The sequence below is a fragment of the Dipodomys ordii genome, unplaced genomic scaffold (assembly GCF_000151885.1).
Source record: "Dipodomys ordii isolate 6190 unplaced genomic scaffold, Dord_2.0 Scaffold47, whole genome shotgun sequence".
Classification (NCBI taxonomy): Eukaryota; Metazoa; Chordata; class Mammalia; order Rodentia; family Heteromyidae; genus Dipodomys; species Dipodomys ordii.
In genome coordinates this window covers 7,187,778-7,204,064 of record NW_012267263.1, presented here as the reverse complement: position 1 = coordinate 7,204,064, position 16,287 = coordinate 7,187,778, and the positions used below count along the sequence as shown (strand labels likewise).

The following is a 16,287-nucleotide window of genomic DNA, read 5'->3' as shown; positions in this document are numbered from 1 at the left end:
TGTCACAAAGGCAGAAATCCTGACATTACAAGATAAACAAGTTGGTATATTTCTAATAGGTATTGACAACTGCTCCAGCAACCTTGAAAGAGAGGAGCTAAACAGGAGCTTAGTAACATGGCAAAAGAGAAGCCAAGGATAGACTAAAGTAAAAAAGATGGATGAGAAGGACAGAGCTCCTTCTTCAATGAAAGTAGTAGTAATAGGAACACACTGATGTTCAAAAGATGAAGTTGAGGGCCTCATGTCAACATCACAGATTTCCATACATGCAAAAGGAAGAGAATGGCTATGCATGAGTATCCTGGTGGTGAGGAGAGGAGAGCTGGTTCACCACTGTGGGGAATGTGGCAGACATTGATATTTAATGAATATACTTGGGGAGCATGCACCACGGAACTCAAACCAATGGATCTCTCATGCATTCTGCTCAGTTATATGTATAATAACAAAGGAGTAAGAGACTATTTTCTTGTTAAAACAGTTAATATAGTGTTGAAGGCAGTGAAAAACAAAAACAAAACATGAGCTAGAATACAAAATAAGGACAAGTACAGGCCGAGGGCTAGCAGAAAGTTAAGCTTCAGCATTTGAGAAGGCAGTGATGCCTGTGTGCATGAATGTCCTCTTACACTGTCTTAAGTTCTGAAATGCTGCACAAACACAGGCAGGTCAACAGTCCTTCCTATAGATTTTTTTAACCATTTCTAGTTCCTTTATTTTTATTATTTTTTTTACTACAATTTTTATTTAAAATTTTTATTATAAAGGTGATATATACAGAGGGGTAATAGTTACCTAAGTCAGGTAACGAGTACATTTCTTTTTGAACAGTGTTACCCCCTCCCTCATTTTCTCCCAGTTTTTTTCCCTCCCACCCCACTTCCCCACCCAAATTGTATAGTTCATTTCCAACACAGTGTCTAGTGAGTATCACTGCTAAATTAGTTCACCCTTTGTCCCACCATTTCTCCTACAAATTTTTGATCAGCAACTGTTTTTTTAAGTCTTGTTTAGATGCTAGTCCCAAGTCACAGAAAACAAGGGGGGAAAAAAATCTAACGTTTAAAGCAATGCATCTGGCCCAGGTGCTGGTGGCTCATACCTATAATCCTAGCTACTCAGGAGGCTGCCACCTGAGGATCATGGTTTGAAGCCAGCTAGAGCAGGAAAGTCTGTTATATTCTTCTTTCCAATAAACTTCCAAAAAACCTGGAAGTGGAGCTGTGGCTAAAATGGTAGAGAGCTAGCCTTGGGCAAAAGAAGCTCAGGGACAGTGCCCAGACCCTGAGTTCAAGGCCATGGACTGAAAAACAAAAACAAAAACAAAATTATTTTTTTTAAAAAAAGCAAAGCATCTAAATGAACTTCATCCAAACATGGGCCAAGTGTTGTTTCATCCTTTCATAGCTCCCCTTTACATGAAGAAACTAGTCCTGATCATTCTTTCTAATGCCCAGTTACTGAGATGACTCCAGGCACAGCATGTACACTCAATCCCACTAATGCACACTTAGCCACAGGAGGGGAATTACAGGATTCACTGGCCTTTGCGCCCCCCCCCAATACCGCTCCAATATTCAAAGGTTATTTTCTAAAAAACAAGTAACAATCTTCCCTTCAAATAAAAATAAATGGCAGTAAATACCTACCCCATAAGGCAGCACACAGAATCTCCGAGTTAAACCTCTTCTTATATTTACGAATTTCGGGGGTGTCACTCTGTGGCCTAGTGTTGGTAGGGTTCACATTGACCACTGAGCCCTTCCTGGTAGGATCTTGCCTTATGGCTTCAGGTCTCATTCCATCACAGGAAAATCCTACTGAAATACAATACATTTGAAATTATTTTCTGTACACATGTACTACTCCTTTCTCTCTTCTTCACTATACAACAAGCAACTACTCATATACTATAACTAATATTCTGAAAGAAATGCTTATGGAAATTGACTATGTAGCCGACTGTAAATAAGGCAATACAAGTGGGACAGGAGGCTTCTGTACTTGAGGTTTGTGCCTAGCAAAACCTTCAAGCTATGCTTAAGCCACCTGAAAGAACTATGTAAAGGGACCAACCAAGACCTATTTCACCTGCTTTCTTGTCGTTGCTGTTACTTACCCACAGAAGTTACTGTTGTTCCACTAGATGGAGAAATTTGTAGTAATCTGGGGTCTATAAAAGGTGTAAAGGAGGAGGAAGATTTGTGTTTCTGGAGTGTGCTACTAGCGGACTGAGTCTGCAATGTAAATTTCAATTTCATTAATACAAATAACATTTAAAAAGTGAACATTAAAAACATTTCAATCCATTTTTCTATACTATTCCCAATCCAAACTCTGGTCTTCCTGCATCTTTCCCCAAAATCATTTTCACAGGGAGTCTCTATGTGGCACCCCTATGGCCACACCACCAGCCATTTCACTTGCAGTCACTCGAAGAGTCAAGCCTCTGCCAGAAAGAAGTGAATTTCTGACATTGAGGCTGCCAACTACCAATAAACTTATACTCTGGACTCCTAGTTATTTCTTCAAAAATAAAATAAATGATTATAATGTAAATTCCTAAATGAAAGCTGAAATTTCTTCACCTCAATTCATCACCTTCTGACTATATCTACTTGCCTACAAAAGTCCAATTTATCTATACTGGAATACTGACAGAAATTTTATTCTATTATTTTAACTTGGGCTTTCTGCCAGAAAACCCCAGGAGCTTTGGCTCCTCTCTGTTTAGGTGCATTACCCTAAGACCCATACCCAATGGGCTTGTAAGTGAAAGGTGCGAGTGACAAAGTAAAGCGTATCTTCTGGGATCTTTTAGGAGCACTAGTGTTTGGTTAATAATGTAACTTAACACCAAAAAAAAAAGACACAAAAAGTGAAACAAATTGTTAAGTGAAAATGTAATGATGATTAAAAACAAAACAAACGGAAAAAGAAACTTGCCAGTTTAGTGAGTTAAGGGTTATAGTAAAATATAGTAAAATGGAGCAAAGTGTAAAATATAAACATAAGAAGGAATAATGTGAGTATAAGTGGAATGTATATATCTCAGGGGAAAAAAGAACATGTCTGATCCAGTACTTTTGTCCTGTACCATTTCACTCATCATGGGCACCTGAAAGTCACCATGTCTTCTGCCCAAGCCCTCTCCTAAACTCCCCACCTGACTTGTGTGCTAATTCACAGGCATTCCTCTGCTTCATGAGCCAGTGGCTGACCCAACCAATAGCCAATCTAACGCTGAACTGGGGAAGCAGTCAACTTGCACAACTTAGGAACGGATTGTTCTGATTCTTTCTTATGAGAAAACCAAAGTAGGAGCAGCAGTCAGTTAAGGGTTTACATTAACAAAATTGGCTGAAGCTATAGTTCTGACTCCTTGGGTATTACACTAAAGGCTCATCTGGGAAGTCAGATCACTGTGTAAGTACAGGGTGTTAAAGGCAGGCTCTCACTGCTCTTGGACATGACCATACTCAAAGAACAAAAAAATCATCCAGCTAATACTCAACCACACGGCATAGCCATGCCACAAATGCACAGGAGTTCCCATACAAAACCTGAATTAAAAGCACATTTCAGATCTTAGTCCTTGCTTAATATTTTCCTAGATTTCTCCCAAAAGCCTTTGGCCTCTTCTTAAAACTGAATGGCTAAATTTCCTGGAAAGAAACCCTTTTGTAAGAGTTGGTATAAACAAGATAACCAACCAGGAAACTCCTCCCTCTAAAAAAAAACAAAAACAAAAACAAAAGAAAACAAAACACTAAATCCAGGCCTGTTTGAAGGAGATTCCCATATCCAAGTCAAGTTTGTGCAGGTAGGCCCAAGTCTGAATAACCAAATTTTCCTATACTTCACTATTGTAGAAAGAGATTGAAAAAGCAGATTTCACATTATCTACAAGAATTTCATGCCAAATACACAATGGATCTGAGAACACAGCAATCATTTCATTTAGATTTAGAAAAATAAACTGAATAAAGCCATGCAACTACACTTATCCAGAGAAAGTAAATGGTGAACTAGCAAGTTTGGAAGGAAATCCATCTAGGGTTAAGAGGTCTGTATGCAGATCTGAAACATGTTACTTGGGGGATTGGGAAGAGGGTAGGTGACAGAAGAAAGCAGGGGTAGGGAAGGAGAGGACGTTGGGAAGGGCTCCTTTGCAAACTAGCTCCTAGGCAATGCCGGTCTAACCCCAGGAAAGCAGCCAGCTGTGGTGTGAGACATACCTCATTAGCAGTGAGCTTGTCCTGGGGTGTCTGTGGGGACATGGTGGGTGTCGGCTGGCTGGAGGATGGGGAGGAGGAGGTGGAGGAAGTGGAGGAGGAATGGCTTTGCTGTAAGAGATCTGGCAAGAGGTGAATGCGACCGGCAAAGCCATTGCTCTCATGATGGCTGGCACGCTTTTGGTCAACTGTACTCTGTAGAAAAAACAGGCATACTGGTCTCGCTCAAGCGCTGCTGACATTGCCTCCAACCCTACAGATAACTGCTTTGTTTAAGGCGCTGTGTAACTTTGCAAACTCTTAAATTACCAGGGAGAAGTTATGGAAACTAGTCTAAATTGCTCACAGTTCCTCACTAAAATGCACTGAGCCAACAGAATTCAAGGTACTGCATCTGGTGGCCGCACAACTTAAGCAAGACATGCTTCACCTGGTCATGGGTGCCACGAGCTGGTTGCAGGCCATTATCCCTTATTTTCATTCGTAAATCTTTCTTTGTAAAATTCTAGAGAGTACCCTGTGGCTTCTTCGAGTCCTGGTCTTTCCCACCTACTTTCCATCCAAATGCACTGCCCTAGCATGAAACAAGCTTAGGACAAAGTCCCAAAGGCCATCTCGGTGCCCTGTCCTATTTCAATGAGGAGCATTATCACTTGGATGAAGTCAAAGCTAAGAATGCTGTAAAACTAGTGATCCAAAGTGAATATATCTTGTAGCACACATTTAATTCTTCAACAAGTGGGAAGACTAACACAGAAGAGAGACCTCCTGACCTTTGTGCCAAGAGTCTCTATAGGACTGGGATGAAACCTGCCCTGCCTGCCTCACTTGCTCCTGCTGCAGCTCCACAGACACTGAGAGTTGGGTACTCTCAGCAGAACCTCTATGGCTGCTTACCACAGGCTCCAGATCTGTGCCCTCACTCTGTGAGCCTGAAGAGGACTCCCTGTGACTTTCCAACTGTTCAGACACAGACTGTGAGACTTAGCGTGGTGCTTGAATGAGGGCTGCCGCAGGCATGCAGAGGAGCAGCAATGTGGGGTGGAAGACTACTGACTACCTTAGTTGCATGCAGCACACACCTGCCTCCCTAGCCCCAGACACACTACCTTTAGGGCCTTGTTAACATGAAAACAGATGATGATGTAGAAACAGCATGAGTGAGTGAATGAGCAAGTGGGTTAATGACTACAGGAGAAGCTCAGCCTCTGACAACGGGAGGAAGACATGGGTACCTGGCGGACGATTAGAGTGCCCTCCTTGGAAGGGGTCACAGCTGGTTCACTTTCAACATCATCATGAACTATCATGGTTTTCACAGATTCTGTTTCACCATTGCTCAAATTCAGAGATGACCTAAGAAGGGAAAATCAGACATGAAGGGCACTACTTCCAGAAGTTGAGGACATCCTGTTGAAAATTTTTTCATCTTCTCAGTCAAGGTTCAGATGAAAATACACGTATAGCATTTCTTCAAGGAAAGCAAAGGTTTAGCTCTAGAACTCCAAAAAGGATTTCCTTGCAGTTTAAGTTTATAGAGTACTTCTTGTCAATTAAAAGAGTTACACTAAACTGAAATTTCCCTTCTGTCACATCTTTAAATGAAAAGAAACACAGAGAAAAGGGAATTAGATACAAAAACTGCCCTGTGTGTTGCAAGTCCAACAAAACTACACGTCAATGGTCACAGACTCATGTGACAGGTTTAGGGAAAAAGGCCTCATCCTCCCTAAAACACCCAGGACTGACGCTGCTCTGGTGTCCTCTGTTCCTGAGGTGGACTCATCAGCCCCTTCCTGTTCCACGTCATCATCCTCCTCATCTGTGGTTCCTGACTCTTCACTGGAGGATGAGTAGTCTGTCACTTTGTGAGGTGGCCGCACATCTTCTACTGCTCGAAGCTCTTTGGCCAGTGCAGTCAAATCCTAAGCAGTGTAGAAAAGAGAAAGGTAGGTGAAGGGGGAAGTAGGAAGAGAACAGATGAGAAGCCCTATAAATTACCACAATGTCTATTTTAGAAAACTATTATATATAATATTTACTAGTTTCAAGTGAAAATGAGTTTTTATGACTTTTTGTAGAAAGGGAGGAAACATAGGTAAAAAATAAAAAAGAGGGGCTGGGTTCGATTCCTCAGCACCACATCAGCAAAAAGAAAAAAGCCGGAAGTGGTGCTGTGGCTCAAGTTGTAGAGCGCTAGCCTTGAGCTGAAGAGCTGAGGGACAGGGCCTAGGCCCAGAGTTAAGGCCTCACGACTGGACCCCCAAAAAAATAAAAATAAAAAATAAAAGAGGGCTGGGAAGGTGGCTCAGTGGTAGAGCGCTTGCCTTGCATGCATGAGGCCCTGAGTTTGATTCCTCAGCACTACATAAGCAAAAAGAAAAAAGCCAGAAGTGGCGCTGTGGCTCAAGTGGTAGAGCACTAGACTTGAGCTGAAGAGCTGAGGGACAGCACCCAGGCCTAGAGTTCAGGCCCCACAACCAGACCCCCCCACCCCCAAAAATAAAATAAATAAATAAATAAAATAAAAAATAAAAAAGAAAGTCAAAGATGTTCTACAACAAGTTAAATAACAATGCCTATAGTAAGATGACAGCATTGCTATTGTTTTAAATGTAAGTAAAATTTGACATCTTGAGCTTTGTTTTTTGTTTTTTTTTTTTTAATTTTTATTTGTTGTCAGTTGTGGGGCCTGAACTCTGGGCCTGGGCGCTGTCCCTCAGCTCTTCAGCTTATGGCTAGCACTCTTCCACTTAAGCTACAGCGCCACTTCCGGCTTTTTCTGTTTATGTGGTGCTGAGGAATCGAACCCAGGGCCTCATGCATGCGAGGCAAGCGTTCACCTTCCAAACCCTTTGGAGCTTTGTTTTAAAGACATCAGCCTATGTAACAAATTTCTTTCTAGGGAACTGATAATCTGAAAACAAACTTCTAGTTTAATAGATCTGATTATTTGTTTAGGTTCTGTTTCTTCAAACTTTTATTAAGAAACCTGAGAAAAATAACAATGACAGGAGTACCAGTATATAAGTTATGTCTCAGTTTGCTATTAGAAACTGGCCACATTCTGATAAGGGCCATGCAGGGAGAAAGAGGCCAGGTGATCCGGGACCCCCCTCTCCCACCCCCCAGTTGGTCTTCCATCCAGCATTACGCTTATTTCTCCATGATACTACCAGTCAATGTGAACATGAGAAGGGGGGGAAAAAGCCTCCAAAGGGCTTCATTTTCCTTTATTCCTATAGACTGAGATATTTTAAGATTCTTATCAATTTACCAGATAATTTTCACAAGTGACTATACTCCACATTATAATCTCAAATATAAATTTTATTTTTCTATTGGGTAATTTTTTTAAGCTAAGTATTTTCTTTTTAAAAGAAGTTGTTTTCTTCTTCTTTGCACTTGAGAATACATTTTGTGTTTGAACTTGAGCCTCTGAAATAAGAGTGATCAAGTGTGGGGCCAGAAGTCCTATTTTATGTTTACAGTATCAGCTTTTCAAAGAGTTGTTCAAAAAGCTACATTTAATCACAACAATATGGAGCATTTTACCCAGTAAGAAAGCTGAAGTTGTAAAAGCTCAAGGTTTTTAAAACCTAGAAAAAGAACTAAAGGCAAATTGAGGAAGAGGTGCTAACTCTGTTTACTGGTCAGCAGACCTACTACGGTGGGGTTCTTCAGAGAAGGGGCTTACCACTTCGCCCTTCAGGGTGCAGCAGTTTCAGAGTCCAGGAAGGAGTGCAGCAGTAAGAACAAAAATTGGGGGAAGGATAAGGGAGGGAAGAAGTGCAGAAATCAGTTCAAGCAAGAAATCAAAACTCAACCCTCTTAAAATTTCACAAAACGCCCACAGTTACATGGCAGGTTAATATGACAGAGGAAATATAAGAAGCAGTCATAACTATCGCCCCAGAGACCAAAAGAATTTAAGCCACAGGTGAGTTTAAAAAGGTGACTTTATAAAGTGTATTTTAAAAGCCAGTACTGCAAATGTCCAAACTCATTAAGAATAGTTAAAGGTTAATAAAAGCAGAGCAATTAAGAAGTTATTCCTATTAAGAAAATTTCATTAAATAAAAACTACACTTTGTTCTGTTTCTTTGTGAAGCTGAATGAACAGAAAATGTATACTGAAACATTAAAAGAAAGGTTTCATTCCCGTAAGGACTCTTCATTGGAAATGTGATGCCTCAGGTGAGAAGGTACAAAAATGAATTTTAAGACATTCTTCCTAATTACTAGTGGCTGAGAGGGACCCAAAGGAAAGAACTGTGGGCCTCAATTGCCCCTTTCTGTTGTAGTGCTAGAGACTGAGCCTGGGGTCTCTCTTGTGTGCTAACCACTTCTTACTGCTGAACTATATTTCTACCCACTCAACCACATTTTTAATACAAAGATCTCTCTCATGTGTGAAATAAGAGATTGGTTTTGTGCAATTCTTACAGCAGGCTTGAGAGGTCTAAACACTTCTTTTTTATCATCAGGTTTTTTTGCTGCATTTTCAAGGCGCTGAGATGGAGAGCCTTCTGACTTGGATGATGCTGTTAATTTTAAGAGATAAGAAAGGTAGACATACATAAGATAAATAGATGCATGTCACAAAATTGTCCCAGCCAATCCTGCCTTCTGTTTCTCCCTGCTTACCCAATGCTTGCTTTTTGGGGCCCATTTATAGAAAAGTCTGAACATGCATTCTGAAACCTAGGTTAAAATAAGTCTAGGGGGCCTGCCTCTGGTAGTCTTTCTGATATCTTTCCTGTAAAATCCACACTCTGCTTAACAAAAGTTAATATCTTATTATGTCAAGAACACCATGGGGTTTTCGCTTTCTACTGTTATGTCATCAATAACTAATACTGATGCAGCATAAATCCTGAAGCCCAAACTGGAAGAAATGGATTCAAATCCCACCTCAGATATTCATATCACCTTGGGCAAGTAAGTCAGTTAATCACATTCAGTTGAAATGTATTCTCAGTGCTAGGTATGTGTAAAGCTCCAGATATTTAGCTTTCTAATAAAAATAATAACTCTAATGACATGTCATTAGCAATCTAATCAAAAGCATTGCTTTTATGATATGCAGCTACAGGAAAAACATAGATCTTTTATACAGACGAAGGACTTCCAATACATAGCCTAAAGTTGTTCACAGGCAAAGAGCAAAGGACAGATCACCTACATCTCACTCTGAAGCGTTCACCAGAGCCACTCTGAGAGCCAGGATGGGACCCTGGCTGAGATCCTGAGTTGCTGGATCCGGAGGAGCTGCCACTGCCTGGCCTGGGCACCAGCTTCTCCACTCGCTCCCATAGGAGCCTGGGCTCAATACTGCTGTTAGAAAAGAAAACACCTGCTGCATCATCCCAAACCAATACAAAAAACATGTACTGGACATATGAAATAGAGGGATAAGAGGATGACTTTAAAATAGCTTTTAATACTCTATTACCCAGAGTTATAAGGGCTTCATTCCTAGATTTTTATCTCAGATATCAAAAATAATTTTAAAAATTCCAAATAATGTTGTTTACCTCTTTTGTTACAGCTACAAACTCAGACTGTGAAAAATACCACATACAATTACACACAAACTATCTTCTGTGTTTAGGGTCACCCATCTACCACAAGTCTCATATCCTGAGCACTCAGAGTGTACCCCTTTGAATATGGGGAATGTTATAGAAAGTATGGGCTGGGCCAAGGTTCTTCTCATAGAACCACAGCACTCACCTGGTAGGTGAGAATTCATGACACAGTCAGTCACAGGAGAATACACAGTATTCCCCAGATATTAAGTGCTAATGGGCTCCTTGAAGCTACTAGGTTACCATCTGCCTTACCACTTCAAGTTATACTAAGACTGTGCAAGTGGCAAAGGACAATCCAAGAGGTTCAGTGATCATTAAGTTATGCAATACTTAGAATAACGATCTCTTCTTTTCTACAACAGTGCTGACAAATGGAACTTTTCTACCATCATGAAAATGGTGTATATCTGAGCTGGTATTTAGCCGCTACTTACAAGTGGCTATAGGCCATTGATACAATTAATACATTGTTATTTTAATTAAGTTAAATTCAAATTTAGCAAGCCTCATGTGGCAAATAGCTACCATATTGGACAGAACTGCTCTAACCCCCACCCCCAAAAAACATTATTTGGCAACTTACCAAATATTACAATATTTACCATAGACTATTAGTGACCACAGATATTTTTCAGTAACTTGTCTGTGACTTCTATTTTAAAAGGCTTATAACTTCCTTTAGATAGAAAGTTCTCTCAGATTCTAAGTCTCTTAGAACCTGGCCTTCATTCCTTAGCAATCTCCTGCAATGATCCCTAAAATTACTACTAAATACACCCAGATTCCAAATACTCTTTAATACACATCAACATGATTTTTATTCATGTTAATGGTTATTAGGACCTTTTTATGTATACACAAAAGTCTATACATAAAACTGAGTCTCTAAGAATGCCAGTGTTAGGAGGCAAGAGCAGACTGTACAGCACACCTACTTCAGTCACTCTTCTTTTACCTGGTGGAATTTCTCTGTCCTGCTTGGCTATTTTGCTGTCCACTGCCCTGCAGTGGAGAATCCCGACGGGACAAAACAGGGGAACGAGATGTTGTTCTCACAGGAACCTTTAGGCAGGAAATACAGTAATTAAATTATTGAAGACATGGAAAGGACAAAGATTTCCTATGAAAACATTTTCAATATAGTCCTCCTTATACTATCCTTCCTATGACCCATCCCCTACTCCCACCTCAATTCTTCCCTGGTCCTCAACTGATAGAAAGGGAGTGAGAGGAATTTCATTAAAGGTATCCAAGGAGCAAGGACAAACAGCCTTTCTATGCTCCTGTAACACTTAATGATGTTTGGACAGAAGCTGGTAGCAGGGGACATACAACAGCACTTTGCTGAGATCATGTGCGAACCAAGAAAATAAGCTCAAAGAAATCAAACAATGGTCTACAAATGAATCAGCAAGAGGCAAAGACTAGCAGGAAGCAAGAAAATATTCAGAGGAAGCAAGTTCCAGGTGAAAGAAAAACACTATAAATTGTGCCTTTTTATTCTTTAAAAGAAAAAAAATCACTTTCTTTGAAATTTCCATGCTAATTTTTTCCTTATAAGACCTTTGCTGAAAATTCTGATATTGGCTAGTGTTGTTAATGTACAGCTTCCATACAAACCTGTAAGTTATAATTCTACATTTTTCAGAAGCATATCTTTTGTGGATTTTTTTCTTAAATCATTTTGCTATCATATGTTTAAAGACATAGTTCATAGTAACAATAAAAAATTAATTAACCACTGGCTAAGTGTAAATGCCTACCTCTAGAAATTTCTTCCCAATGTAAAAAGTTCCTTTAAAACTTCACTGCCCCTTTAATTCTGGTGAAGTCATTATACCCACAATAATAAAAATAAATAGTATTTTTAGGATAACAAAAAAGAAAAAGCAGCACACATCTGTCTTTCTGCTCCTTACCCTTGGAGGCACCTCGTCACTGTCTGATCTAGACCAAGCCTTTTGGGTGGGGTCAGGCACCTCTGACTTAGAGTCAGAGCTCTGATTGAGCACCTCACTGCGGGAAGGTGGACATGGGTCCTGAGAACGAAGATGGTGGTGTGCAAATTTGGGAGGAGAAGGGTCACTGAAGGAATGGGATCGCGAGACAGGGGAAACATTGTTCTTGAGAGATGCCAGGTGGGACCACTGTACCTTACAAGAAAACAAAACACAAAACATTCAATGCGTTCTGCATAAAACTGGCTTTTCTGGTTAATACCATATCCAAAGCAGGAATGGCATGGTGGAATGTAAACAGGAGCAATATAGTATTAGGCAAGTGGAGCAAGTAAATCAGGCTTTTGGAAACAGGTGATCTGGTGAGCACAGTATGTAGAAAAGAGTAAATGTATATAAGGAAAATTCCTGACATCCAGAAAAACATGCAGATAGATAGCAGTAAATGTGAAGATTTATAGGCCTATTGAGAGGGGGACAATGCACTATAGGCACATCTGCATCAAAGCTAATAAAGGTAGGAAAAACACAAGATAAAGCAATCACACAAACACCTACTTACACCCCTCATACTACCTGGCACTCTGAGAGTCAGACCAAGTAACAACACAGTACATTTAACGAGTGAGCACAGTCCCCTCACACCTTGATAGAATGTAATAGTATAACTTAGAAACAGCCAACTTATCAAATATACCATTAATTTAAAAAATGTTTACAAATCTTGACACTTATGACATAATATGGCTAGATTTATATATCTTCATACTTTTTACAAAAAAAATTGTGATTTCTTTGAAAATATTCAGTACCTCGGAATCCCTGAACTATTAAGACTATTCTTCTTACTAAATAAAACTTTAAAATAATGACACTATTTATCATTTGAGTTTATTCAGTTGTTTTTATAATGGAAAATCTACCTCTGGAATAATCTATAAAATACTTTCATTAAACTGTATCTTACTATTTTAAATACTTGTTTCAACATTGCAATTTATATAATTATTACATCAATGAATTAATGAAAACCAAAAATATCAAGTTGTAATTTGTTTGATCTTTCCAGATGTAGTTCAAGTAATAATTTCTATAACTTATAGGTGAAATTCAAGTAATCCCACTTATTGATATAATCTCATGTTACTAGTATACTTAAGGTTTTCAGAGAGAAAAATATACAAATAAAGTTCTACTTGAAATGATAATTAAAAATGTGATTTCAACTACAGTTCCACATGAGCAGTTTCCCCCAAAGATTATCTCATAGATGTATGTTTTAAGCACAAGCAACTTCAGCATAGGAGGAAAGAAAACATTTCTAGGTAATAAAATATTAAACATGAAATAAAACCATAGGTGGTTTGAGGCCAGCTCCCAGCTAAGGTAGGAAAAGTTTGGGAGACTCTTAACTTCAACCACTTAATAGCCAGAAATGAAACTGTGGGGCTGGGAAGCTGGCTCAGTGGTACAGCACTTGTCTTGTTCGATTCCTCAGTACCACATAAGAAAAAAGCTGGAAGTGGCACTGTGGCTCAAGTGGTAGAGCACTGGCCTTGAGCTGAAGAGTTGAGGGACAGCGCCCAGGCCCAGAGTTCAGGCCCCACAACCAGACCCTCCCCCCAAAAAAAATGAAACTGTGGTTCAAGCGGGCAGAGCCCTAGCCTTGAACAACAACAAAAAGCTCAGGGAAAGTGTCCAGGCCCTGAATTCAAGCCCTGGGACTGGCAAAAATAGAAAAGGAACATCTATACAACCTAGGAACTCCTATAATCTATTGTTGGTAACCAAATAAATAAAGACTTCCAATTTCTTGTAAGTTTAACTTCTAGAACAAAAGCTTTTTTCTTACATTCTTCTAATGTATCTCTACTAAGCTGCCTAGGTTCTGGAGGACCAACTACTCTGGGTCTGTCAAGCTGCTGACATCCCACCCACCATTCACCCCTGTCTCTGTGATGTTGAGGCTTACATTATTTGTGAAACAAGTATGCTCCTTATGTATCTTAGACTGGCTTGGAAATAACAACCTTCCTGCCTTAGCTCCAGCAGTCCTGTTCTTATTCCTTTTTTGTTGACTTTTTCCTGCTGCAGTTCCCCATCACCTAAGGGACCCAGTTGCTGTAAAGCTCATTCAAATTCCCATGTGAGTATGTTTTTTGAACACTGGAGTCTACTTCTATCTCAAAAGCACTAAGTTTTGTTCCCCTCAAAGACCAGTGTAAAGTGCACCTTGGCTTAGGAACCTGTTTCAAGCAGCTTGGATTGCACAGCAGAAAGGGAAGGGAGGGAGATCTAAATGTTCACTACTTGTGGGGAAAGTACAGGATTAGTATTGGAACTCTCTCAGATCTCTGGCCTGGGCAGTCTTTGCTGTCTGCTTTCTGTTTCAAGTAGCACAGTAGCTTTTCTTTTAATCACAAAGCATTCTAATAGAACTACCTCACTCAGTTAAGGCAGAGTGATTTCCCCTGATCTCCTCTGGTGGAATATTCACCTAACCCATGAGATCTTGTTCAGATTTTGACGCCTTTGGGCACTGGGCCATTTTTCCAGAATCCAAACACTTAAACATTAAAAAACTCTGCATGCCTGGGCGCTGGTGGCTCACACCTGTAATCCTAGCTATTAAGGAGGCTGAGATCTGAGGATCGTGGTTCAAAGCCAGTCTGGGCAGAAAAGTTCATAGACTCTAATCTCCAATAAACCACCAGAAAAAACAGAAGCAATGCTGTAGCTCAAGTGGTAGAGTGCTAGCCTTGAGCTGAAAACTCAGAGACAACTCCCAGGTGCAGAGTTCAAGCCCCATGACCAGAAAAAAATCTGCATGAATTTCAGGAGCATCTTGAGTTCTCTAAGGTCCAATCAAGGTACTGGCCAGAAGCCAAGGATCATAAAATGTTTGGAAGGAAAGGTCCTGCTTCTTTTCTAAGTGTTTATGATACTAACCTAAAAAACTATAAGAAATAAGCATTTGTTTTAGAAGACAAATGGCTTCACATCTGAGTTAGGTAAAGTGTAAACATTTGAAGAATACACTGACTCTAGACATGCTTTATGAGTTCATCAGAAGTCCTTTAAAAAGAAAAAAAGAGATTGATTTTTATTTTCTTATGTGTATGTCCTTAGCTATCAGTCCAAAGCTACTCCTGCTTCTCTCTTTCTAATGTGGTAACAAATTAAATGTGGCTTTTAAGCCACCACATGAGTCTTCTCCACCACAGCAAAGCTGGCTGACGCTACCTGTGGCTCCGCTGGTCTCTGCAGGGCAGGATGCACAGACTCGGAGTTGCCATTGGAAAAAGACTCTGATCGGGAAGGCACTGCTGGCTCCAATACTCTGCCTGTCTGCTTAGACTGGGCTTCAGGGGAGCTGTGGTTAGTTTTCCTAAATCTATCTTCCACCTGCATCAGAGAATTAGAAGACATAACTCCATGTTAGTAGGGGAGAAGCAGACCTGCCAAAGAAATTCTGAAAGGAGAATTCTAAAGAGCAGTTTTCTGATTTCTTCAGCTACAAGAAAAAAGACATAAAGCAGAGCTAGGATTCAATTCCAGAAACAAAGAAATATTAAGCAAGGTAGCTTCAAAAATCTTCATGCCTTGAATTTTTAGACTATACAATGATAAAATTAAGAAAAACTTAATCTGTCACAACCAACTAACCAAATAGATTTAAAAAAATTAGTATCAGGAATTTAAAGCACATTTTAATTCCTTCCAAAATAAAGGCATTTCAGAACGGGGAACACTTGTTCCTAAACTCTGTTAGGTAGACATGGAAAAAGGATGCCACCTACAGGTCATACTCAACACTTCTGTAAGTATATCAGCTCCTCCTGCCTAGCATTTCAGAACAGTGTGAATTTGCCATATCCCACTGAGGCTCTGTGAGCCAAGTACTACAAATTGGATTAAAAGTGCCCTTCATTCTCACACTATTTTTGGATCAGACGATCAATCTTCTCATTCACATTTTTGAGAATGATACTGACATACAACCTTCTTTTGTTTAGTTTAGCTTCCAATCCTTCTAAGATTTGTCATTTGAGGCACCCTGGTAATTTATGGAAAAAAAAAATCACTACCTAGATAGGAGATGTTGGGCAAATTCTCTGCTAGCTATAAATAAATGGCAGGCTATTAGCTGACCTCTAAGACCTGTCCTGATACTCATGGGTCAAAATCATCACTAGATTACTTCCCATAGCATGGACAATTCAGGACCAACGTCAAAGGAAGGAAGGAAGAAGATACCTCTCGAGCTCTGTCAGCAGGCTCATAGTGGGGTTTGGGTTCAGGAGCGTGATAGCTTGGCTTGCCCCTTTCCTGCTGCGATGGTGGCTGCTGCTGCTGCGGGTGCTGCGGGTGCGGCCTCCTGTGGTCATGCTGTAGAGATAGGAGATATGCTTGTTCTTGTTGCAACTGCCTCTGGAGCCTCTCTGCCTGCCGGTGCTCCTCCATCTCCCGCCATCGGCACTCCTTGGAGAGGGAGAG

The 16,287-nt window shown here is 40.2% G+C and overlaps 1 protein-coding gene across 15 annotated transcripts in view; it reads right to left on the bottom strand.

The window, feature by feature from the left end:
• The window catches only part of Map4k4 (mitogen-activated protein kinase kinase kinase kinase 4), a 167,876-nt gene that overhangs the window by 15,318 nt on the left and 136,271 nt on the right, over positions 1-16,287 (bottom strand). For 2 of the 15 annotated variants that reach the window (XM_013019796.1, XM_013019798.1), the window contains 11 exons: positions 16,048-16,272; positions 15,034-15,195; positions 10,788-10,894; positions 9,424-9,575; positions 8,685-8,782; positions 7,936-7,944; positions 5,988-6,163; positions 5,474-5,594; positions 4,242-4,433; positions 2,123-2,240; positions 1,653-1,823 (listed from right to left, as the gene is read on the bottom strand). In XM_013019796.1, the coding sequence (XP_012875250.1) occupies positions 1,653-1,823; positions 2,123-2,240; positions 4,242-4,433; positions 5,474-5,594; positions 5,988-6,163; positions 7,936-7,944; positions 8,685-8,782; positions 9,424-9,575; positions 10,788-10,894; positions 15,034-15,195; positions 16,048-16,272 (1,531 nt within the window). Of the gene's footprint in view, positions 1-1,652; positions 1,824-2,122; positions 2,241-4,241; positions 4,434-5,473; positions 5,595-5,987; positions 6,164-7,935; positions 7,945-8,684; positions 8,783-9,423; positions 9,576-10,787; positions 10,895-11,751; positions 11,986-15,033; positions 15,196-16,047; positions 16,273-16,287 lie in introns of all 15 variants that reach the window. The other 13 variants (XM_013019811.1, XM_013019799.1, XM_013019801.1 and 10 more) reach the window with 13 other exon arrangements.